The sequence below is a fragment of the Gobio gobio genome, assembly GCF_949357685.1.
Source record: "Gobio gobio genome assembly, chromosome: 5".
In the NCBI taxonomy this organism is placed as follows: domain Eukaryota; kingdom Metazoa; phylum Chordata; class Actinopteri; order Cypriniformes; family Gobionidae; genus Gobio; species Gobio gobio.
In genome coordinates, this window is record NC_137101.1 from 60,970,683 (window position 1) to 60,995,000 (window position 24,318).

Sequence of the window (24,318 nt, forward strand, 5' to 3'; positions counted from 1 at the left end):
TAATTTGTTATTTTGTTTTTGAATTGGTTATTTTGTTTTCGTAATTGTGATTTTGGTTTGCACTTCTCGGCCACCGTAGGTTTCCGACCGCTTCACAGCACAGAGACGGCGCTCATAAAGATAAATGATATTCGCCTCAATACAGATACAGGCAAAACATCAATTCTGGTACTACTCGACCTCAGTGCTGCATTCGACACTGTTGACCACAACATACTTCTTGACAGGCTAGAAAACTGGGTTGGGCTTTCAGGGATGGTCCTCAAATGGTTCAGGTCATACTTAGGGCCCGTCCACACGGAGACGCGTATCACTGTATACGTATAAATTTTTTATTGTATTGGCGTTTCGTCCACGCGGATCCGGCGTTTTGGGAGACTGAAACCGCTATTTTTTGAAACCGGGTCCTAAAGTGGATAAATCTGAAAACGACACCCTTGCGGTTTTGTGTATACAGCCAATCCGTATATTTTGTGAAATGGTGATGTCATCACACCACGTCCTGCGCAGGGAAGACTTGAAGGAATACAACTACAGCACTGGGCATGCGCACATCAATACTGCGTTGTTTAATTACTGTATTTGCATTATTGTAAGGGTATGTTTAGGGTTGGGGTAGGTGTATGTGTTAATAAAACACATCTGGTAAGTAGCAAATTTATTTATTATTATTTTATTGTGAGATTTTACCTCACCTCCGACTGTTGCCGTACCCCTTCTAGCCACAACTCTTCTTCTCCGTTTTTAGTGTATTTCTGTGGCAGAATTACAGTGCCACATACTGGCCTGGCATGTATACTACATCGTTTTGAGCCATTTTCATGCTCTCGTGTGTACACTGATATTTCTTGAAACGAGGGGAAAAAAAAGATCGGATAGGGAAAGTTCTGGCTTCGTGTGGACATGGCCTTAGAAGGGAGAGGTTATTATGTGAGTATAGGTGACCATAAGTCTGAGTGGACATCCATGACATGAGGAGTCCCACAATGGTCAATTCTTGCAACACTCCTATTCAACCTGTATATGCTGCCACTGAGCCAAATAATGAAAAATAACAAAATGGCTTACCACAGCTATGCTGACGACACCCAGATCTACTTAGCCCTATCACCTAATGACTACAGCCCCATTGACTCTCTATGTAAATGCATTGATGAAGTTAACAACTGGATGTGCCAAAACTTTCTTCAGTTAAACAAAGACAAAAACTGAACTCACTGCATTTTGGAAATAAAGATGAAATTCTCAAGGTGAACACATACCTTGACTCAAAACACATCCGTTTAGCTGTGCATTTACTGAATGAGGACTGTGCCAATGTACATCCGACTGATTGCACTTTATCTTATCCATGTATAATTGTATTCTTTTTATAACTGTTTTAATTGAACCTTGTTTTTATCTTTGGTTATTGTTATTTTATCTATATATCATCATTTTATTATTTTTAACAACTTTGACAACTGTTTTAATTAGCCTTGTTGTTATTTTTTGGTTCTTATGCACGTTATCACTATTTTAATACCTTTTTTATATAAGGCACTTTGAATTGCCATTGTGTATGAACTGTGCTATATAAATAAACTTGCCTTGCCTTGTGGACGAGCTTTACTCACACTAAATAAAGTTCATTAAAGTTAGATAATGCATTATAATGTTAAGTTCAATAATCAAACATTCATTTAATATTTCTTGTTAAAACTATGAAATTGCCTGAACAGTTTGCATTGATTTAAACACTTTAAAAGCTTAAAACACAAACCTTTCTTCAGCAGAATCACAGCAGATGCACGAGCATGGCGCAGCCTTATGACATCACAACACCACTACAAAATAAAAGTCCTGATCACATGCTCAAGTCGCAGATGTGTGTAGACATTCACATACAAATAATAAAACACATATCAGTTGAATTCTTGAAGAAATTCATATTTAAATGCGTGTTGGTCAATGATGTGCTAAAATAACTACCAAAGAAAGAGTTTGAACCACATCTAAAATGTGAGATTCTGTAAATGCTAAACACAAATGTTTGTGTGCAGAAATCATTTACACAAGGGGCAGAGAACTTTTTATTTGTTTATACTTATTTTTTTAAGAGTTTAATCAAAAACAATAAACGTTTGCCAATATAATTGTATAATATAGGGCCACAGACTCAACAAACAAATATTCAACAATCAATAGGTAACATTTTGTAATGTAATCAGAAAGCAATATAGAGTTAGTCTGAACACTGGCAGGGTTGAGTTATAAGAAATGTGTGACACCATGCCAACTGTTTTTATAAAGGTGGAGGTTGTTCCTCATGCGGTGGCCAATTTTAAATCAGGATTAGCCCGATGAGAGGCGAGCGGTCATGCGCTCTACACTGGATGATCACTTCCTCACATCAACGTGAGAGCATCTCCTTGCCACCATCTCCCGATCTTTCCCTATCTCCAAACTGAGGAATACATACTCAACTCAACTCAAATGTCATAATCATATTGTATAGTTGTTGGCAGGGCTTGACATTAACACTAACTTGCAGTTAGTTAAGGCGGGATAGGTGGAAACGTGCTGAATGACACACAACAGAAGCGCTCTCTCTGTCGCACGCACGATCAGTTCTCCTTGCTCCTGAATAGTCAAATACACGCGCACAGATGTCAAAATCTCGCATGAACAGTCGGTTATGGCTTAAGTGTACGTAAACAGGTGGGTAATTACTGGATATGTGTCAAAATATATCGTCCATGAGCAGCCCAATGAAATACCTGTCAGTCATTAATGTTTATCCAGATGTTAAAGAAATGTATACATATTAAATAAACCTACTGTATCTGAAAAAAAGATTTTTTGAAATGTACTATTGTTTTTGTAATTTGCTTCTTTGTTCTTTTATATAGCGTAACAAAAATAACTTGTATCATATCAAATTTCTCATATTAACCTACACTCACCTAAAGGATTATTAGGAACACCTGTTCAATTTCTCAATGCAATTATCTAATCAACCAATCACATGGAAGTTGCTTCAATGCATTTAGGGTGTGGTCCTGGTCAAGACAATCTCCTGAACTCCAAACTGAATGTCAGAATGGGAAAGAAAGGTGATTTAAACAATTTTGAGCGTGGCATGGTTGTTGGTGCCAGATGGCCTGGTCTGAGTATTTCACAATCTGCTCAGTTACTGGGATTTTCACGCACAACCATTTCTAGGGTTTACAAAGAATGGTGTGAAAAGGGAAAAACATCCAGTATGCGGCAGTCCTGTGGGCAAAAATGCCTTGTTGATGCTAGAGGTCAGAGGAGAATGGGCCGACTGATTCAAGCTGATAGAAGAGCAACTTTGACTGAAATAACCACTCGTTACAACCTAGGTATGCAGCAAAGCTCTTGTGAAGCCACAACACGCACAACCTTGAGGCGGATGGGCTACAACAGCAGAAGACCCCACCGGGTACCACTCATCTCCACTACAAATAGGGAAAAGAGGCTACAATTTGCATGAGCTCACCAAAATTGGACAGTTGAAGACTGGAAAAATGTTGCCTAGTCTGATGAGTCTCGATTTCTGTTGAGACATTCAGATGGTAGAGTCAGAATTTGGCATAAACAGAATGAGAACATAGATCCATCATGCCTTGTTACCACTGTGCAGGCTGGTGGTGGTGGTGTAATGGTGTGGGGGATGTTTTCTTTGAACACTTTAGGCCCCTTAGTGCCATTTGGGCATCGTTTAAATGCCACGGCCTACCTGAGCATTGTTTCTGACCATGTCCATCCCTTTATGACCACCATGTACCCATCCTCTGATGGCTACTTCCAGCAGGATAATGCACCATGTCACAAAGCTCCAATCAATTCAAATTGGTTTCTTGAACATGAGTGAGTTCACTGTAATAAAATGGCCCCCACAGTCACCAGATCTCAAACCCAATAGAGCATCTTTGGGATGTGGTGGAACGGGAGCTTCATGCCCTGGATGTGCATCCCACACATCTCCATCAACTGCAAGATGCTCTCCTATCAATATGGGCCAACATTTCTAAAGAATGCTTTCAGCACCTTGTTGAATCAATGCCACATAGAATTAAGGCAGTTCTGAAGGCGAAAGGGGGTCAAACACAGTATTAGTATGGTGTTCCTAATAAACCTTTAGGTGAGTGTACATGCAGAGAAGAAAATCAATGTATGGTTTGCCTGGACCACATTTGTGTGGCTATTAATGTTTAATATTCTTAAAATAAAAAGGAAGAGGCAGAGTGGTGTTTTAAAACATATTTTGTTTTATTGTTGCCTAAAATATACATACATATAACCGTTAGCAGTCTCCGCTCTAATTCATCCCAAAGGTTTGAAGACAAGTTCCTCCACACCAAACTCACTCATCCATGTCTTTATGGACCTTGCTTTGAGCACTAGTGCGCAGTCATGTTGGAACAGGAAGGGGTCATTACCTCTTGGCAGGTGTAAGCCTTCTCTCCAGTGTGAATTCTAATGTGGCCATTAAGATGCTGTTTTCGAGTGAAACTCTTTCCACAATGTTGGCAGATGTAAGGCTTCTCTCCAGTGTGAATTCTTATGTGTTCCTCAAGGGTTCTTTTTAGAATGAAACTCTTTCCACACTGTGGGCAAGTGAAAGGCTTCTCTCCAGTGTGAATTTTCATGTGTAGCCCAAAGCTTCCTTTATGCGTGAAACTCTTTCCACAATGTTGGCAGGTGTAAGGCTTCTCTCCAGTGTGAACTCTTGTGTGTTCCTCAAGGGTTCTTTTTCGAGTGAAACATTTTCCACACTGTTGGCAGGTGTAAGGCTTCTCTCCAGTGTGTATTCTCATGTGTAGCTCAAAGTGTCCTTTATGAGTGAAATTCGTTCCACACTGTTGGCAGGTGTAAGGTTTCTCTCCAGTGTGAACTCTCATGTGGCCTTCAAGATGTTCTTTTTGAGTGAAACTCTTTCCACACTGTTGGCAGGTGTAAGGCTTCTCTCCAGTGTGAATTCTCATGTGGACTTTAAGATTTCCTTTATGAGTGAAACTCGTTCCACACTGTTGGCAGCTGTAAGGCTTCTCTCCAGTGTGCACTCTCATGTGGACTTTAAGATTTCCTTTATGAGTGAAACTCGTTTCACACTGTTGGCAGGTGTAAGGCTTCTCGCCAGTGTGAATTCTCATGTGGGCTTTAAGATGCACTTTATTAGTGAAACTCTTTCCACACTGTTGGCAGGGGTAAGGCTTCTCTCTAGTGTGAACTCTAATGTGGGCTTTAAGTTTCTCTGTTTGATTGAAACTCTTTCCACACTGTTGGCAGGTGTAAGGCTTCTCTCCAGTGTGAATTCTCATGTGGCCTTTAAGACTCCCTTTATCAGTGAAACTCTTTCCACACTGTTTGCGGGTGTGAGGCTTCTCTCCAGTGTGAATTTTACTGTGGACTTTAGGGTGTTGTTTTTCAATTAAACTCTTTCCAGGCTTTTGAGGGATTTTTTGCAAGGAAATCTTTTCAGTCTGTGAGCAACTAAAAGATTTTTCTCCAGTTATGAAATCATGGTGTTGCCCATCCGGATCTTTCGCTTCCATTTCATTTAGTTCTTGACTGTCCACTTTTAGTGCCGTCAGATCTAAAAGAGACAAAAACAAGTTGACGCCAGTTTAAATGGCACAAAAGAACAGACATCAAGACATTAAAAGATTTGAGGCATCAAAACAAAAGCATGTGTGCTAGATCCTATACCCACTAAGCTACAGAAAGATGGGTTACATTTCATTAGGAACATTTCCAAACTATTTTTTCATCATGTTTTGATTCTGTGTGTTCAGGACACTGCCACAGTTGTTATTGAAGTGGTTTGTAATATAGGGCTTTGCTATTTGGGGAAAAATGTAAACTTCCTGTGGGTTGTATCAGTAGGGACAGGTGGCTGGAACATATGGTTCTTACCATAGAATCACAATTTTGAACTCTGTAACAACAGCCTATACATTTGAGTAAATTTACAAGTGCAAAGAAACAGAAAAGCAAAGAAATTTCGCTGTGTGGACATTGTTTATTCCAAATCACGAGTCAAGAACATCTTACTGTCTGTGGCTTATAGGAAAGCCATTACAAAAGTAAGAACCTTCTCAGACTAAGAGGATATCGTTTGGAATAGTTTTCTTGTGCATTGTAATGCACAGAGGAATTCTGTGAATGGAAAGTGTTTCGGCTCATGCATATGGCAGAGTGAGTGACTTCTAGTGGAGTGTGGATTGCTTGCCTGATGTGTTGCAGAGTCTTGCACTGAACAATGTTGAATGCTGAGAAATCTTCGAAGCACTACGAAACGCTGGTGAGTGAACTTCTTTGAGCGATATTAATCGCATGATGAGATGATGATGATACGGGACGAAGTTTGAATCATATCCTGAGTTCGAATGATTATGTTGCTTTACAATCAACAATAATTTCAGTTTGCTACATTCTGTGGTCTTGAAGTGGATCTAACTCTGTTCAGTATATCACCATCGCATTGTGGCTTTCTTATTGAAAACGCTTTTAAAGGGAAAACATGTGCGTGATGAGCGTCATTGGAAAAAATTAATGATGAGGATGAATTCACGAGTGCAAAGAATGATGCCGGGGATGTGGAGCGCAATTCAGTAGATGGCCATGCTGTTATTTAAATAAACAGTACTGTTGAAACAGAGAAAAAGAGTAAGGAAAATTACTAAAAAAGCATTGTATGGTCTATTGAGAATGTGAAAAAGCAATGTAAATCAAAGTTAACCCAAGCAAATAAAGTTTAACAAAAGGTCCATGATCTTTTGTCTGAAAAAGTGACCAAAGAAACGATGTGCAAAAATATTTCAAGCATTTTAAAACACTGTGCAAAGATGCCATTGAAATGTCAATGCTTCAAACTAAAGAGTATGAACAGCAACAAAGGTGGTGCAACAACAATAAGTTTCGGGGAATAATTAATTCAAATGGTATGAATATTCATGAGTCTATGAATATGATTTGCTTGTTGTACAGACAAAAATTAACGTATAACGGAACCTTTAATCATTTAAAAGTAACCTTTATCCAAATTGATTTCTTCATCATTATCAATCTTACAAACCTTAAGAAACATTGATCTGTTTCATCAGGACAAATAATATCTCTTATGTTTGTGCAATTTGTATTACTGAAGTTGTAATACAGGAAAATCAAGCTTAAATGGGTAGCTAAAATCTTACGTTTCATTGACTTCGATATTTGTGAGCAAAACAATACGGATTCAATTTAATGCAATTATTGGGTTTTAAAGCAGCACTAGGTAGTTTTTGCTCTCGGGGTCCCCCTACAGTTGGGAAACAGTATTGTCCTCTACTACTGTCGTAAACTGTCATTCTACATCAGGGGATGCATCGCACGTGCATTTGTTGACATGACAACTATGATAGCCCTGAACACTGCAGGAGTTCACATGCAGGTGTTCTGCTTGCGTCGCGTGTGAAATGTCTTCATCCCAGGTAACGTTACAGTGGCACATGTTTCAGCATGTCATATGAATATAATTTCATGGGTTTTATTTTTTTCAAACGCCAAATGATCGTGATGCTCACGTTTACAAGCCAGCGTCATTATAGTAGCCTAGTCTATTGGTTCTCGTTTTACAGAATCTATATGATACTTCAATTCAATGCTTTAGTGGTAGGTAATAACCATACATCGTCAATATTATAATATCAAGCTACCCTAGATGAATCTGCAAATTTGAAAAATCGATTTGCATTATAGCTTGAGGCAAGACAAATAAACCAATATCACAGACATGTTAGGTATCCTAAAATATGATTTTGTACGTCTTACGTATTTACTAGCAAGAATGTAGCCCCTCCTCCTTCAGCTCACGCCAACGAGCAAGCGCTGGCCCAATGTTGATCCTTGTCCTGCCTTTAATCCGATCACTTTCTCGTTTCTTCTTTTTGCTTTCCTCCGACAAAACCTTTGCTTTCTTATTTTTCTGTGCTGCTTCGGCCATGACTATAACATTCGGCAAACAAATTCTCGCACGTCCGAATTTAAGGAAGTGGGGGTGGTGGTGGAAGTGACGTATATGCCGTAAAGCAGTCGAATTTTGTAGTTCTTTTTTTTCTCGGGTTACTTCCCGAAACCCGAAGTTTAAAAGTACGATTAAAAACGATACAGACCCCGTCAGGCTATGGCAGACGTGTCATTCAACCTATTGTAAGTTGATGTATCATCACAAGAGGTTTGAAAATATATTATAAAGGTTGAAAAGTTACCTAGTGCTGCTTTAATAAAACAACTACAGTATACAAAGCTACGAATCACACGGGGGTAAAAACAAGAAAAAATCTAACTTAACGAATAAAATCAAAGGGAAAAGAATGATGGAAAGAGAGAATCCACGAGGGAGAGAGAGAGAGAGAGAGAGAGCTGTACAGTTCCAAGCACTTCACCAGAGCCCTCCAGACATTTATGATTGCGTGAATCAGGATTAATTAAGACAACCTTTTACAAGCAGTTTAAAGGTGAAATATAATACTTGCATTAAGCTATCTCGTGTACGTGTCTGAGTTCGAATCATCGTGGAAGTTCGCTAAGGAGTTGCGTGTCCGGGAGAATTTATGTGAAGTTCAGGAAAGTCGCTCCAGAAGTTTGCAGGTCTCTCTCTCTTGGCTGGCTGCCAAAGGGATCCTTCTCTCAAGGGGGGGGGGGGGGGGGGGCGAAGGCCAGGGTGGTCTTCCTCGTGGTGGCAGAGTGCAAGGAGTTAATGATAAGCTCCTTGTTCTTATAGATGGAGTGGCCGACGCCCAGAGAGTTGGAATGATCCAATCAGTCCGGGGAGAGAGAAGGCGCGAGTGTTTCATTGTTCTCTGGACCCCCTCCTCTCAGTTAATCAATAGGGTGGAAATTTTAAGCCTCTATTTCTTTAGAAAGCTGGTACTTCTGTAATAATGCATCTTGTGATTTGTGAACAAGATCAGATAACCATTGTTTGACATGATGATGGAGTGTCTTTAATAGGACACAAACATAAATCCTGATGACAGTGTATCCAATGCTTCAAAGAAAGGAACTCGTTAGAAAAGGCTCTATTCCTTGTCTGGCACTTCAAAGGCTTTAAGCACTGCATCTGCTCATCTCAAAGCTAAAGCTGAAAAGGCAGCTCTTTGCAATCTGTAGCCGCTTTAAAGAAATTGCATGTTTTTGAGGCTAAAGAGGAAGATCTCCAAAGACAAAATGAGAAGCTATGGCGAGAAAAGGAACAATTACAAATGGAATCAAATTTAGCTGCTGCTATACTGTAAAATTGTCTGTGTTGAAAACGAGTGAAGAAAGTGTTGAAGGAATGAATGAGGAAGATCCAATGAATACATATTTTATGAAGCATGTTAAATCATGTACATCAAATAAATGCTCTAACTCAAAGGCACCTTCACAACAAAGAAATGCAAGTTCTCAACATAAAATTTTGATTGAACCTCCAAAGGAGAGATCAAGCATGCAGATTCAAGCACCAGCTTCAATGCACTAAACCTTCATCTGCAAAGCAGCAAATTTCAAGTTCCTACGGGCCTGAAGATAACATTCACACACAACATTTGTTGCCTCCTCAAATTACCTCTCACATTTCTACTCCAAGTCCTACCTTGTATGATGTTGTACAGCAGCAAAATAACATTACAGCTCAATTGCTTCAACAGCAAGCTTTAGTTTCTCTTCCACCCCGAAGAATATTGGAGTTTGATGGAGATCCATTGCAGTATGGCTCTTTTGTTAAAGCTTTTGAACAAGCCATTGAAAAGAAAACAGGTGACAAGCAAGAATGTCTTTACTATCTCAAGCAATATACAAGAGGACGGCCAAAAGAGTTAATCCGTAGTTGTCACAATATGATAGCTGATCAAGGATATGCTCAAGCAAAGAATCTGCTCAAAGAAAGTAGCAGCAGCATATATGGAGAAGGTCATGAACTGATCTGTTATAAAGTGTGAAGAGGTTGATGCTTTGGAGTCTTTTTTACATTTTCTGAGAAGCTGTTGTAATTTAATGTAAGATTTCCAGCATATGGATGAAATGAATGCCATATCATTGTGATGAAGCTGCCTTACAAGTTTCCAGAAAAGTGGAGGGCTGCTGCTTGTGAGCTACAGGAGCGTTGCAGCAACAGGGCCATTTTTTCTGATTTGGTGAGGTTTATTGAGCATCAGGTAAAGATTCTTTCTGATCCATTGTTTGGAGATCTACAGAGTGGACAGGTATCCTCTTAATCTCATGCCAAAGATAAACCTAAATCTACCAGTAAAGGGTTTGCAACTTTTGCAGCTGTTCATTCTGTTTCAGAGTTGTGTCCATCTGAAGTACAAACTACCTGTACTAGTCCTGCTCAACCAAAGGACGACAGTAAAATGTGTATTGTATGCCATTAATTGGAGTCATGGCAAAGTCAGGTACCAAGATTGTCAACACCTATGCGTTTTTGGATTTTTTTGGTTCAGCCAGTTTCTGTATAGAACATCTTAAGAGATAACTGAATCTTACAGGAATACTTTTTTAATCTTTTTAGAGTTACTTTAGGCAAAAAAAGGTCTGTAGACATGTTCATGCTCTCTGGTCTTCAAATTTCAAGCCTATTATGGAGAGACTTATATGGATTTACCAGAGCTGTATACTCAAGAATCAATGTCGGTGAGCAAGAATATCTCACTCAGAATGACTTGAATGATTATCCATATCTGGAGAGTATCAGAACTCCCAGTATTAATACAGAGGTTGAACTGTTGATTGGTCTCAATGCATAAATATCTTATGCAACTGTGGGAAGTCATAAACAGTCAAGTCGGAGGACCCTATGCTGTCAAGACCCTATTGGGGTGGGTCATGAATGGGCCACTAAGAGGTGGTAATAGTGAAAAAGGAATGACTGGCTGTCCTGTAGTCACTGCCAGTTGGATCTCAGTTGCCAGACTGGAGGATCTGTTGATATGTTGATATAATCATGATTTGAATGAGAAACTGTCAGATGATGATGTTACAATGTCCAGAAACAACCAACAGTTTGTGAAAATAATGAAAACCACAATCAAGTTTGAATAGGGTCATTATTATATAGACTTACCTTTTAAGTCTCCTGACATCATCATGCCAAACAATCGCAATATCGCGGAACAGTGTGTCCTGGGTCTACAGAGGAAGTTTAAAAGAAATCAAGGATATCAGCAAGAGTATACATCCTTTCTGTCTGATGTAATTGATAAGGGATATGCAGAGGAATTACCACCTCACAAGTTGAAACAAGAAGATTGTATGGTTTGGTACATACCACACCACGGTGTATATCATCTGAAAAAGAAAACTTAGTAGTGTTCGATTGCGGTGCAGTATTTAAAGGAACCTCTCTGAATGGTCAGCTGCTGGAGGGCCCCTATCTCACCAACTCTCTGTTGGGAGTTCTTACGAGGTTCAAACAGGAGCCTGTTGCTTTGATAGCTGATATACAAGCCATGTTTCATCAGGTAAAGGTATCTCAGTAACACGTGGACTTTGAGTTTATTGTGGTGTCTTAGTGGTACTGTGACACAGATGGCTATGGAGTATAAGATGAAAGTAAATTTTTGGGGCAGTATCCTCACCCAGCGGTGCTCTATATGCATTGAGGAGGATTGCACAAGACCATCAAGCACACTTTGACCCTTGTGTTTTGAATACCATTGTTCAGAACTTTTATATGGATGACTGTTTAACATCAGGGAGGATTTCTACTGTCAAAATGGCTGAGTAATACTAGTGTTGTCATGTCCAGCATTCCAGAAGAACAGAAGTCAAAGGCAATCAAAGAGCTTGACTTGGATAAAGAGGATCTGCCAATGGAAAGAGTACTTGGTCTGCATTGGTGTACTGAAACTGATAAATTCACCTTTAGGTTATCCATGAAGTTGCGCCCTCACACAAGACGTGGCATGTTGTCTGTGGCTAGTTCTATTTATGACCCTTTGGTGTTTCTTTCATCATTCAATCTGCCTGTAAATCAGGTGCTCCAAGAAATGTGTAAGTGCAATGTTGGCTGGGATGATAATATTCCACAGGTCTTCTCTCAGCGATGGACAAGATGGCTGGCTAACCGTGTAGCAGCACTGAAAGTAGACCAGTGTGTAAAGCTCAAGGTGTCACGGTTCATGAATTCACTGTTTTCTTCATGTCTCGTGTATTTGTTGTTTAGTGTGTGTGTGTGAGTGGAAATTTCCGCTCATTTGGATCATCAGCGCGTCAGCTGAATTCAATTTCCCGCACCAGCTGTTGCCAATTCACTCACCTATAAATACTCATCTCACTCTCCTCTCTTTGTCAGATCATTGTTTGGTGTCCTCAGTGTGTGTTCTCCGTGTTCCTGTCTGCAGTCGTGTTCATTCCCAGTTCCTGTTCGGTGTCTTTGTGGATTGTCTCGTCTGGATGTTCACCTGCACTGGATTCACCGTCACCTCACTTCACCATCACGCTGACCGTCTTGTCCCTGCAGGCTATTCAAGCTCTTGTGGCGCAGGTGTCCGAGCTCACCCAACAATTACAACATCTGCGAGCTCCCACTGCATAACACCAACCCCCGCTCCCCCCGTACCACCAGAGAACGTCTCCCAGTCAGAGCCCCGCCTACCTGTTCCTGAGTCATACAACGGTGAGCCTAATTATTGCAGAGCATTTCTAACACGCTGTTCGATGCACTTTCTCTGCAGCCCAGGACCTTCGCTAACGAGCAAAGCAAGGTGGCGTTTGTGCTCACGCTACTGACTGGGAGGGCGGCGCTATGGGGGACAGCGGTGTGGGAGAACCAAGATCCATGCTGTGCCTCGTTCCAGACACTCTCCGCCGAGATGAAGAGAGTTTTTGACCGTGCGGTCGCGGGAAGAGAGGCGGCTCGGATTCTTGCGGACCTCAAGCAAGGCGAAAGATCTGTTTCTGACTACTCTATCGAGTTCCGGACTTTGGCAGCAGAGTGTCAATGGAACGAGGAGGCGCAGTGGGATATGTTCCTGCATGGGCTGGCTTACCGCGTCCAGAGAGAGATTTATGCTCTGGACTTACCCACTACACTCAACAAGTTGATCGAACTGGCAACTCCCGAGTCGAACGCCGGATGCTACCAACTCGTGCTTCTGGAGCAGCAGAGACTCCACGAGCCAGTGGAGGGGACGCGGTCAGTCCCGTCTACGATCACGAGCTCATGCATGTCGGGCGAGCTCGGCTTTCCCGAGAGGAGAAGGAGAGGCGGAGATCCCAGGGCCTTTGCCTTTACTGTGGTGCAGCGGGACACTTTGCATATAACTGTCCGGTAAAAGGTCAAGCCCGGCAGTAAATCTGAGGCTACTGTCGGGTGGGATCTCCGCTGAGAAGACCTCATCAACATCTACACTCCTCCCGGTAAGACTAAGATGGTCAGCCCACACTCATGATTGTCAAGCACTGTTGGACTCTGGGGCAGAAGGTAATTTCATGGACTACTCATTCGCACTCAAGATTCAGGCTCCCCTTTTACCCCTCACCCGGACTATCGCAGTTCATGCCCTCAACGGTCAAGCTCTTCCCACTATTTCATTCACCACTGGACCCATCACACTCATCGTATCTGGCAACCACACTGAAACCATTTCCTTTTACATTCTGGACTCCCCTCTCGCACCCATAGTTTTAGGGCACCCCTGGCTCATCAAACACAACCCCAAGATTGACTGGCAGAAGAGATCAGTGTCGGAGTGGAGCAGTAAATGTCATGAGTCCTGTCTCGTGTCTGCTTGTCCGTCTGTTTCTGCGTTTCTGGAGGAGGCAGTGGATTTGTCAAACGTGCCCACGGAGTATCAAGACCTGAAGGAGGTGTTCAGTAAGTCTCGTGCTGCTTCTCTCCCTCTGCATCGTCCCTATGACTGTGCTATAGAGTTACTGCCAGGTACGTCTCCGCCCAAGGGCAAGTTATATTCACTTTCTGTCCCAGAAAGAGAGGCTATGGAGAAATATATTTCTGATTCTCTAGCAGCGGGGTTCATCCGTCCATCCTCTTCTCCAGCGGGGGCGGGGTTCTTTTTTGTGGGGAAGAAGGACGGATCCCTGCGACCTTGTATTGATTACCGGGGGCTGAACAACATCATGGTAAAGAATACTTATCCTTTGCCACTGATGTCTTCAGCCTTCGAGAGGTTGCAGGGAGCGTCGATCTTCACTAAACTGGACTTGCGTAATGCTTATCATTTGGTCCGCATCAGGAAGGGGGATGAATGGAAGACTGCTTTTAACACCCCCAGGGGGCACTTTGAATACTTGGTCATGCCTTTCGGCTTGTCCAATTCCCCAGCAGTCTTCCAGGCACTCGTCAACGACGTGCTGCGAGATATGGTCGATCAATTCATACATGTCTACCTGGATGACATATTGATTTTTTCTTCTTCTCTCCAGGAGCATGTGCAGCATGTCCGACAAGTGCTTCAGAGGCTGCGAGAGAATGGGCTTTTTGTCAAGGCGGAGAAATGCGCATTTCATGCACAGTCTGTTCCTTTCTTAGGGTACATTGTGTCGTCTGAGGGAATGCATATGGATCCTGAGAAGGTTAAGGCTGTGGTGGATTGGCCAAGTCCAGATTCCCGTAAGGCCCTACAGAGGTTTCTGGGGTTCGCCAATTTCTACCGGCGGTTCATTCGCAATTTCAGCGAACTAGCCTCGCCTCTGTCTGCCTTGGCCTCCCCCAGAACTACGTTCAGGTGGTCAGACACAGCCGAGGCTGCGTTTGCCAAACTGAAAGGCCACTTTGTTTCAGCCCCCATCTTAGTTACCCCTGATCCATCACGTCAGTTCGTGGTGGAGGTCGATGCGTCAGAGGTGGGGGTAGGTGCAGTGCTATCTCAACGTTCTCCTGCAGACGACAAGGTGCATCCGTGCGCGTTTTTGTCTCACCGTTTGTCTCCAGCCGAACGTAATTATGACATTGGTAACAGAGAGTTGTTGGCAGTCAAGTTAGCATTGGAAGAATGGCGTCACTGGCTAGAAGGGTCAGGGGTACCTTTTATCGTTTGGACCGACCATAAGAATCTGGAATATATTACAACCGCTAAAAGATTGAACTCCAGGCAGGCTCGGTGGGCACTTTTTTTTCGGACGTTTTGACTTTACTCTCTCGTACCGCCTGGGCTCCAAAAACATCAAGCCCGATTCTTTATCGCGCATTTTTGACCCCTCCGATCGCCCGTCTACTCCTGAGTGCATTTTTCCGGAGACCCTAATTATCTCCACACTCACATGGGAGGTCGAATCGAAGGTCAAGACGGCCTTAGAAGGGGTAACGCCTCCGGTCGGTTGTCCACCGAATTGTTTATTTGTGCCAGAGGGACTACGGTCCGACGTTATTCAGTTGGGGCATTGTTCCAATGTGGCTTGTCATCCAGGAGTCAGTCGCACTACATCTTTAGTCAAGCAACGATTTTGGTGGCCACGAATGGCTTGCGATGTTCACAATTTTGTTTTGGCTTGCTCAGTTTGCGCCACTGGTAAGTCTTCCAAATCGACCCCCAGATGGGCTCCTTCAACCGCTGCCGATCCCTTCGAGACGCTGGTCCCATATCGCTCTAGATTTTGTCACCGCCCTCCCACCCTCTCAGGGTAACACGGTAGTTTTGACCGTGGTGGATCGGTTCTCGAAGGCCGTCCACTTCATTCCCTTGCCCAAATTACCCTCAGCCAAGGAGACAGCGTTAACAGTCGTTAACCACGTCTTTCGGTTACATGGCCTCCCGACGGACGTGGTTTCCGAAAGAGGACCCCAATTCGTGTCCAAATTTTGGCAAGAGTTTCGTAGATTACTGGGTGCGACTGTTAGTCTGTCCTCAGGGTTCCATCCCCAGAGCAATGGCCAAACTGAGAGAGCCAACCAGGATTTGAAGAGAACGTTGCGATGTCTGGTCTCCAAGAATCCTTCCTCATGGAGCCAACAACTGTCAATGGTGGAGTATGCCCACAATTCGTTACCAGTGTCATCTACGGGCCTATCTCCATTTGAGTGTAGTCTAGGTTACCAGCCACCAATTTTTCCTAGTCTGGAGTCCGAGGTCGCGGTCCCCTACGCTCACGCTTTCGTCCAGAGGTGTCATCACACTTGGACTAGAGCCTGTGAGACTCTACTCCAAGTGGGAGCGCGCACCAAGGCCAAGGCCGATCGCCACCGGTCTAGACCTCCCGTATATGTCGTCGGTTCCAAAGTGTGGATTTCACCAAGAACATTCCTCTCCGCTCCGTTTCTAATAAACTTGCTCCCAAATTCATTGGCCCGTTCTCTGTCACCAAAATCATTAGTCCGGTGGCAGTCCGCCTCAATCTTCCTCCAGTGTACAGGAGAATTCATCCCGTTTTTCATGTATCCAAAATCAAACCCGTGTTTTATTCCCGCATTAATCCGCCAGCCCCGGTTCCCCCATCGCCGCGACTCGTAGAAGGGGAACCCACTTATTCGGTTAATCAAATTCTGGACTCAAGGCGGAGGGGACGCAGAGTCCAGTACTTGGTGGACTGGGAAGGTTACGGTCCGGAGGAGAGAAGTTGGGTTCCTGCTAGAGACATCCTGGATCACTCCCTTATCGATGATTACAATCAACAGGTAAGGGAGTCTGGGGACGCCAGGAGGCGTTCCTAGGAGGAGGGGTACTGTCACGGTTCATGAATTCACTGTTTTCTTCATGTCTCGTGTATTTGTTGTTTAGTGTGTGTGTGTGTGTGTGTGTGTGTGTGTGTGTGTGAGTGGAAATTTCCGCTCATTTGGATCATCAGAGCGTCAGCTGAATTCAATTCAATTCACTCACCTATAAATACTCATCTCACTCTCCTCTCTTTGTCAGATCGTTGTTTGGTGTCCTCAGTGTGTGTTCTCCGTGTTCCTGTCTGTAGTCGTGTTCATTCCCAGTTCCTGTTCGGTGTCTTCGTGGATTGTCTCGTCTGGATGTTCACCTGCACTGGATTCACCGTCACCTCACTTCACCATCACGCTGACCGTCTTGTCCCTGCGCCACCAGCCCATCTGAGGCCCTGAACTATGTTGTCTTTCTGACTTTATTAAAGAGTTACTTGCATCTTTGCTTCCGCGTTTTGTATTGTGACACAAGGACTTTGGACCATCCAAACACGCACAGTTCCACCACTTCTCTGACACCAGCGAGTATGGTTATGGGACAGTGCCATACTTGAAGTTGGTGAATAGTGGAAAAAAAGACTGCAGTTGCATTTATGTTAGGAAAGTCAAGAGTTGCTCCATTAAAGCAGACTACAATCCCGATGATGGATCTTACGACTGCTGTTCTTACTGTACGAGTTGATAGAATGCTAAAAGGGAGTTGCAGATTGATTTGGACTCATCTGTGTTCTGGACAGACAGCACGAATGTACTGAGATATATCCAAAATGAAATGAAGCGGTTTCATACCTTTGTAGCAAATAGAGTGGCTGTCATAAGAGATTCAACAGATTTTGTGCAATGAAGGCACAAAGTCAAGTTTAAATTCAGCTGATGAGGCATCTTGGGGACTTGGGGAATTTTTAGCATGTAAGAGATGGCTTAAGGGACCTGATTTTTTTTTTGAAAGAAGCATGGCCCAAGTCCAACATGAATCTGTTGTCAATATCTCCAGATGACCCAGAGATCAAAGTGGAATGCACAGCACATGTCTTTGTCTGTCAGGTTTTCAAAGTCTCCTACCCTAAAATAGTGCACATAGAAATGTCTCCGCGGAAGGCGCCGTCTTTGATTTACAACTATTTGCTGTATCGCTGCCATAGTTTGACCAAACTCCCCTCTACAATCATTCCCTTTAAATGGACTCCATAATGGTTTGCCAGCTGATATACCTTTGGATAATATAATTAAAAAGCGAACAGCCATCAGTGTAATGATAATAGTAGTTCCTATTATTTGCATGAAAACACTTCAATTAGCAGAATTATATTCGTATAGACTGAGATGTAAAGAAACAGTGGTGGCCACTATTGGAATGAACGATCAATAGTGATAAAGTATAGCCAGACCAACCTTACGAATGAATGTCTTACAGAAGGTATTCTTAACTAAGATCCTTTCGGGAAACATGTATTAACGATAAGATACACCTTAAGGTATAACTTAAGAACGACGTAGTGTTAAGAAGGTTTCGGGAAATCCAGCCCAAGTCCTGGGCTGTTCCCTCACCTTGCTCATGATCATTGATGCCCCACGAGGTGAGATCTTGCATGAAGCCCCACACCGAGGGAGATTGACCGAGGGGAAACTTCTTCCATTTTCTAATAACTGCGCCAACAGTTGTTGCCTTCTCATCAAGCTGCTTGCCTATTGTCCTGTAGCCCATCCCAGCCTTGTGCAGGTCTACAATTTTATCCCTGATGTCCTTACAAAGCTCTCTGGTCATGCCCATTGCGGAGAGGTTGGAGTCTGTTTGATTGAGTGTGTGGACAGGTGTCTTTTATACAGGTAACGAGTTCAAACAGGTGCAGTTAATACAGGATATGAGTGGAGCACAGGAGGGCTTCTTAAAGAAAAACTAACAGGTCTGTGAGAGCCAGAATTCTTACTGGTTGGTAGGTGATCAAATACTTATGTCATGCAATAAAATGCAAATTAATTATTTAAAAATCATACAATGTGATTTCCTGGATTTTTGTTTTAGATTCTGTCTCTCACAGTTGAAGTGTACATATGATAAAAAAATACAGACCTGCAAAATCAGCAGTGTATTAAATACTTGTTCTCCCCACTGTATTTGCGAGCCAGTTTGCTCAGCCTTGGAAAGTTATCCGTATGTACCTTACACCAAGCCAGTGGATCTTAATCTCCACTGATCCCACTTCACTGCACTTTCCTGTTTGTTTTTTGATGGCGGGCGTATACAGTTAGCTAGAGCATTGCTAATTGGGGAGAACGGAGGTGCGCTCACTCAATTTGTTAATAAGATTGCCAACCAAAGAGGACGGTATATTTTTCATATCGCAGCCTTCTGCGATTTTAAATCGCAACATTTAAAATTGCAATTCGATTAATCTTTCAGCCCTATGAGCAATGCACTGGTAAAATACTAACGCCTGACATCAAAGCAAATTTAAAAATACTAGTGTAATGTACATTTTGCACATTAAGAACTATATAAAACCATATAAGGCCATTTTAATTATATTATATAAGATGTTTTTGTTAAATATAAGGGGAATTCTAGTTTTCTGTAGTAAACACTTTTGTTTGGTAAACTTTTTTTTTCCCCACAACAATTTGATGACAAGGATGGGATCCTGTGAGTGATTTGTCTGGACCTACAGTGTTGGTGATTGGCCATCCTAACTGAAAATATAGGTTAGCCTCTACCCCAGAAATTAAGGGATGAGAGGACTGATGGCCGGGGGCCTGGACTGTCACCACCGGGATCGCAAAAGAATAAAGAAAAGGGCAAACGTTGAGACGGATTTTGAAATTCAAAATAGTGAATAGGGACTGATATTTTTTACTGATATAACAGAAATATACCTGAGGGTTTCACTAATTCGTGAAAAATGTTGTACGATAAATTCGTAAGAGTCTGTATAAGTTTATGCAGCCAGGACACAGAGGTGACGACCACTGTGTAAAGTATAAAGATGCGTCTAAAGTACTAAAGTACTGCGTTAAAGTATGGGGTCTGGAAATGGCAAACACAAGGTTCCTACTGGAGAGGACTTAGCTAGTCCCATTTACAGGGAAATAAAAAGAAAATATGGACATAGAGCAATGGCTGGTGTAATAGATCAAAAAAACCAAAAAAAAAACAAGTCAACTTCATGTGATCCTGTTCGGTATATCACAACTTGACTAAAATATATTTGCAGTTGATGCGTACACATACTATGAATTCAGAGAAGTTTTTTTCTTGAATTTTGGTGAGCACGTATTTATGAATTATACAGAATCCTTATATGATTTTGTTATTTGGTGTTGTTTCAGATTCTCCAATTCCATTATTTTGGAAAGACACCAACATTTACCTTGAAAAAAGCTTGCAGAAAATACAATTTTGTGAGAATCACCCTTATAGCTGATGGTTTACTTTGCTGGATATGGAACATGATGAAAAAAAAACTAAATTGAAAACAATACGTGAAACTGCAAAAGAGTGATTACAAAGGCATTGTGCATTTCATTTACTTAATTTAGTTTATATCTCTTTCCTGTTCTTGTTAATTGTTATGATGAAGAAAGGGAATGTTCTGATACTCCCAGTGCACTTACTATTTCACACTTGTATGTATATTCCCAATAAATATATCTTTACAAAAAAGTAGATAATGGGGTTAATATCTTCTCATAATATCGGACCTTCTCAGTTTGAAGAAAGCATTAGTATTTGTCAGGTCGTGATCTCAACATGAGGCAACCCGCTCCATGTTAAATAAAACTGCTTTAAATTAGGACTCTCTTCAAAAATATCACTCAATTCTGTAGAGCTGTAGAGTTCAGCTTTGAGAATGAAACCAACCTGTTTGTTCCTTAGTTTCTTCATGTTTTAAACTGAAGACATTTTCAATCTTCAGGTCTTCTTCAATCTTCTCGTCTTCACTCTCCTCTTTAATAAACGCCATCTTTGTTTGTTCCTCAGTTTCTTCATGTTTCAAACTGAAGACATTTTCAATCTTCACGTCTTCTTCAATCCTCACGTCTTCACTCTCCTCTTTAATAAACGCCATCTTTAAGATAAGAATAATCACAGCAATAAAAAACATTCAAACTAAATCAGTAATTCAGTCACTGGTAAGAGAGTCAGTCAGAGAGAGTTAATGTCCTTAAATGACCTGATTAGACAACAAAAAACTCTCTAAATACTACAAATTAATAAAAGAACACACTTTATACAGTAGGTTCATATTTAGACATTTTATGCTACATTTATTTAATTTCATTTAATAGATTACACTTGGCATTAGCAGTTGGCATTACTTGTAACAACATTACTTGTTGTTCTAGTTAAATCTACACATTTAATATTATTAAATTTAATTTGGCTAACTTATATAAGACCATATTTAACAACAGAGGCAGCAAAACTATGTATGCACTCGATGGTTTTTGCTCATGTTTTACTATCTGGTCACAAGCTAACACAACAACTTCAACATGTGTGTATGCTCTTTACTCACACAAAATAAAGTTCATTAATATTAGATAAAGCATTATAATGTTATTATCATTATAAAGTTCAACAACCAAACATTAATTTAATATTTATTGTTAAACTATGAAATTGCCTGAACAGTTTGCATTGATATAAACACTTTAAAAGCTTAAAACACAAACCTTTCTTCAGCAGAATCACAACAGATGCAGAAGTGTGGCGCAGCCTTATGACATCAAACACCACTCCAAAATAAAAGTCCTGATCACATGCTCATGTCACAGATGTGTATAGACATTCACATACAAATAATAAAACACACATCAGTTGAATTCTTGAAGAAATACATATTTAAATGTGTGTTGGTCAATGGTGTGCTAAAAATAACTACCAAAGAAAGAGTTTGAACCACATCTAATATGTGAGATTCTGCAAATACTAAACATAAATGTCTGTGTGCAGAAATCTTTTATACAAGGGGCTGAGAACTTTTTATTTTTTTTATACTTATTTATTAAGAGTTTAATCAAAAACAATAAACGTTTGTCAATATAATTTTATAATATAGGGCCACAGACTCAAACAAACACATATGCAACAATCAATAGGTAACATTTTGTAATGTAATCTACATTTACATTTATGCATTTATTAGAAGTTTTTATCCAAAGTAATCAATAGTGCTAAATTAATTGTGATTGTGTCCTCTGATTTATTTTCCTTATAGTAGATGAGTGTGGGTGTAAACTGAATATTATTTTTCAATCAACACAAGTAATATGTATTAATCTAATAATTTTACAACTTGAAAGATTTGAGTGACAGGTTTAATTCATATATCTGTAAATATCTTGATATTGATTAAGCTTGTTCATTTTGTGGTCTTGTTGAAGAAACAGCTGCCCATTTATTTTGTGATTGCAGTATAAGCAATACATTTTTACCCTACTAATCTGACCCACAGTTTTATCCTTTTTTTTATCCTTGAGAAACCCCAAAATCGTGATCTCTTAATTATGTTGTTAATTTCTTTATTTTATATGCAAATAATTTATTTCACAAGCCAAAGTTGCATTATGATGAATTATTCAAAGATATCAATATGAGTAAGGCTCTTTACTCCAGGTGCTCCAGCGGGATCGTCCCTGTAATAAGAGCACTGTAAGTTGCTTTTGGTCTTTTTCTAGAAGCTCTCGCTGGCTCTGGGCTCACTGAGATGAAGAGACCACAGCAACATCTGGGCCAGATGAGGCAATAAGGGCAGGTGTACTGATGGAGGGTCTCATCATGGCACTAAACCATTCCCAGGATCCTCACACCCGTCTGCCGACATTTCAGATCCGACAAAACTGCACAAACATAATACTAAAGCAGCCATTTTAACAGCACAATGCCATTTGATTTCTGTATTAGAAGTAACAAAATTATCTTACTTTATATTTTTGTTTCAGGTTTTCCCATTTTCCCCACACATGCCACCATCACCGTGTCTCGCAGGCCCTGCTCCACCACAGAAGCTTTGCAGCACAGACATCAAGAATCAGAAAAGTGCTGAAATAACTCTGTTTGAAATTAAAATAAAATACAACTTAAGATTTAAATAGATGTTTTATTCATTTCTGTAGTATACTCACTCAAAGCCTTTGATGGAAGAATTCCTTTATCAGCCGCTCTCCACCAGATAAACACACACGTGCTCTTCTGTCCCTGCAACATCAGACAGCGTTCACTTTACCTCTGTGATTTATGTGCTCAGACACACACGTGTGCTCTTCTGTCCCTGCAACATCAGACAGCGTTCACTTTATCTCTGTGATTTATGTGCTCAAACACACACGTGTGCTCTTCTGTCCCTGTAACATCATGTCCATTGGTACTGTTGATAAATTGAGGAACATTAACACATCAGAAACTACCTCAACATTTAAATGTAGTATTGAGCATCATAAATCGCATTCGTTACTGCTTGTTCTTAAAGGCTGAATAATTCCTAATGAATAAATCTTAACAGGAAAATACAACAAAGAATATTGTTTACATGTAGCACGTCAAATCTGTGTGACTCTCTCTCATCAGACAAGATTCACTTTACCTCTGTGATTTATGTGCTCAATACTACATTTAAATGTTGAGGTAGCTTCTGATGTGTTAATGCTCCTCAATTTATCAGCAGTACTAATGGACAAATAAAAAAGATAACTTATGTTTAGTTACTTTATGTAGATTTATTTACATTAGAATCAGTAGGCCATCCAGGGGATTTCTCGCCTACTCTTTTATGATTACTGAGGTTTCGAACATACTACTCCTTTCACATACTGTTTTCTGCTACTATATAGTAGGTAAGTAGGCATATTCGAACACAACATTAGTATACGCACGTCTGAATCTCGCGAGAAATAGCCCAAAACCCAGGTAGTTCTCGCATACTCTTTTATAAATACTATGGATTCGGACATTCTATTCGCTCGCCTACTGCTTTTTACATACTATATAGTAGGGAAGTATGCGCCGAGAAAAATCCTGTTTATCCTGAGAGGATTTTTCAGGCGTGACTTTTTACTGCTGAGTCGAAGTACTCTCAAAAGTGCTATTCCGCCATACATTATTGTTATCCTTTTTAACCCGCTTAGAAAAAAGTGACACGTTTTATTTTGTGTCACCATACTTGGTCGTTCAACTTGTGTAAATGTATTTAAATAGGGAAAACGTGGAGGTGTTTGGTCGCTTCTAACTTGATCTCTGTTTGGTACCTAATGAATGAACTGGGCTTAGTGGGCTAAGTGCTATCAAAATGTCACCGCGCATCAGAGCGATTAAGTGCACCAGAGAGGTATGTATCAATTTGTCTTAGTTAAGGTAATAACATGGTTTAATATGAAAAAAACGGTGGAGTATCCCTTTAAGACAGCCAGGTATCCCAGAATGCATCTCACACTAATCAAATATAGTTTAAAGAGTTTTTCAGGTGAAATAGTAGTTGTTTAAAGCTCAAATCTGTGGTTTATTGTTTATAGTACAAATCTTTGGTCTCACGAATCTATAATTTGTTCCTGGGCAAATCGTTTTGGCTGAAGGCAAAGTGAAGTTTCATAACTTTATATATTTAAGCTGTTTAACTTTACCGTTGTAGCCTACTAGAATGCTGACTTTGTACGTTTGACTGAATTGTTTGCTTTATTTCTTATTGGAT

The 24,318-nt window shown here is 41.0% G+C and overlaps 1 protein-coding gene across 1 annotated transcript; it reads right to left on the reverse strand.

The window, feature by feature from the left end:
- Positions 1-4,252: 4,252 nt before the first annotated feature.
- On the reverse strand, positions 4,253-21,362 carry LOC307126652 (uncharacterized protein). The gene is made up of 3 exons (XM_079817282.1): positions 21,308-21,362; positions 20,493-20,700; positions 4,253-5,602 (listed from the first exon to the last, which is right to left on the reverse strand). The coding sequence occupies exons 2-3, from the start codon at positions 20,698-20,700 to the stop codon at positions 4,407-4,409; spliced, it is 1,404 nt and encodes a 467-aa protein (XP_079673408.1). The 5' UTR covers positions 21,308-21,362; the 3' UTR covers positions 4,253-4,406.
- Positions 21,363-24,318: the final 2,956 nt, after the last annotated feature.

Coding starts and splice junctions, on each gene's coding strand:
- LOC307126652 (XM_079817282.1), bottom strand. CDS start 20,700: ATGGCGTTTATTAAAGAGGAGAGTGAAGACGTGAGGATTGAAGAAGAC. Junction 5,603..20,492: donor AGAAACTAAGGAACAAACAG/GTTGGTTTCATT, acceptor TGTCTCTTTTAG/ATCTGACGGCACTAAAAGTG.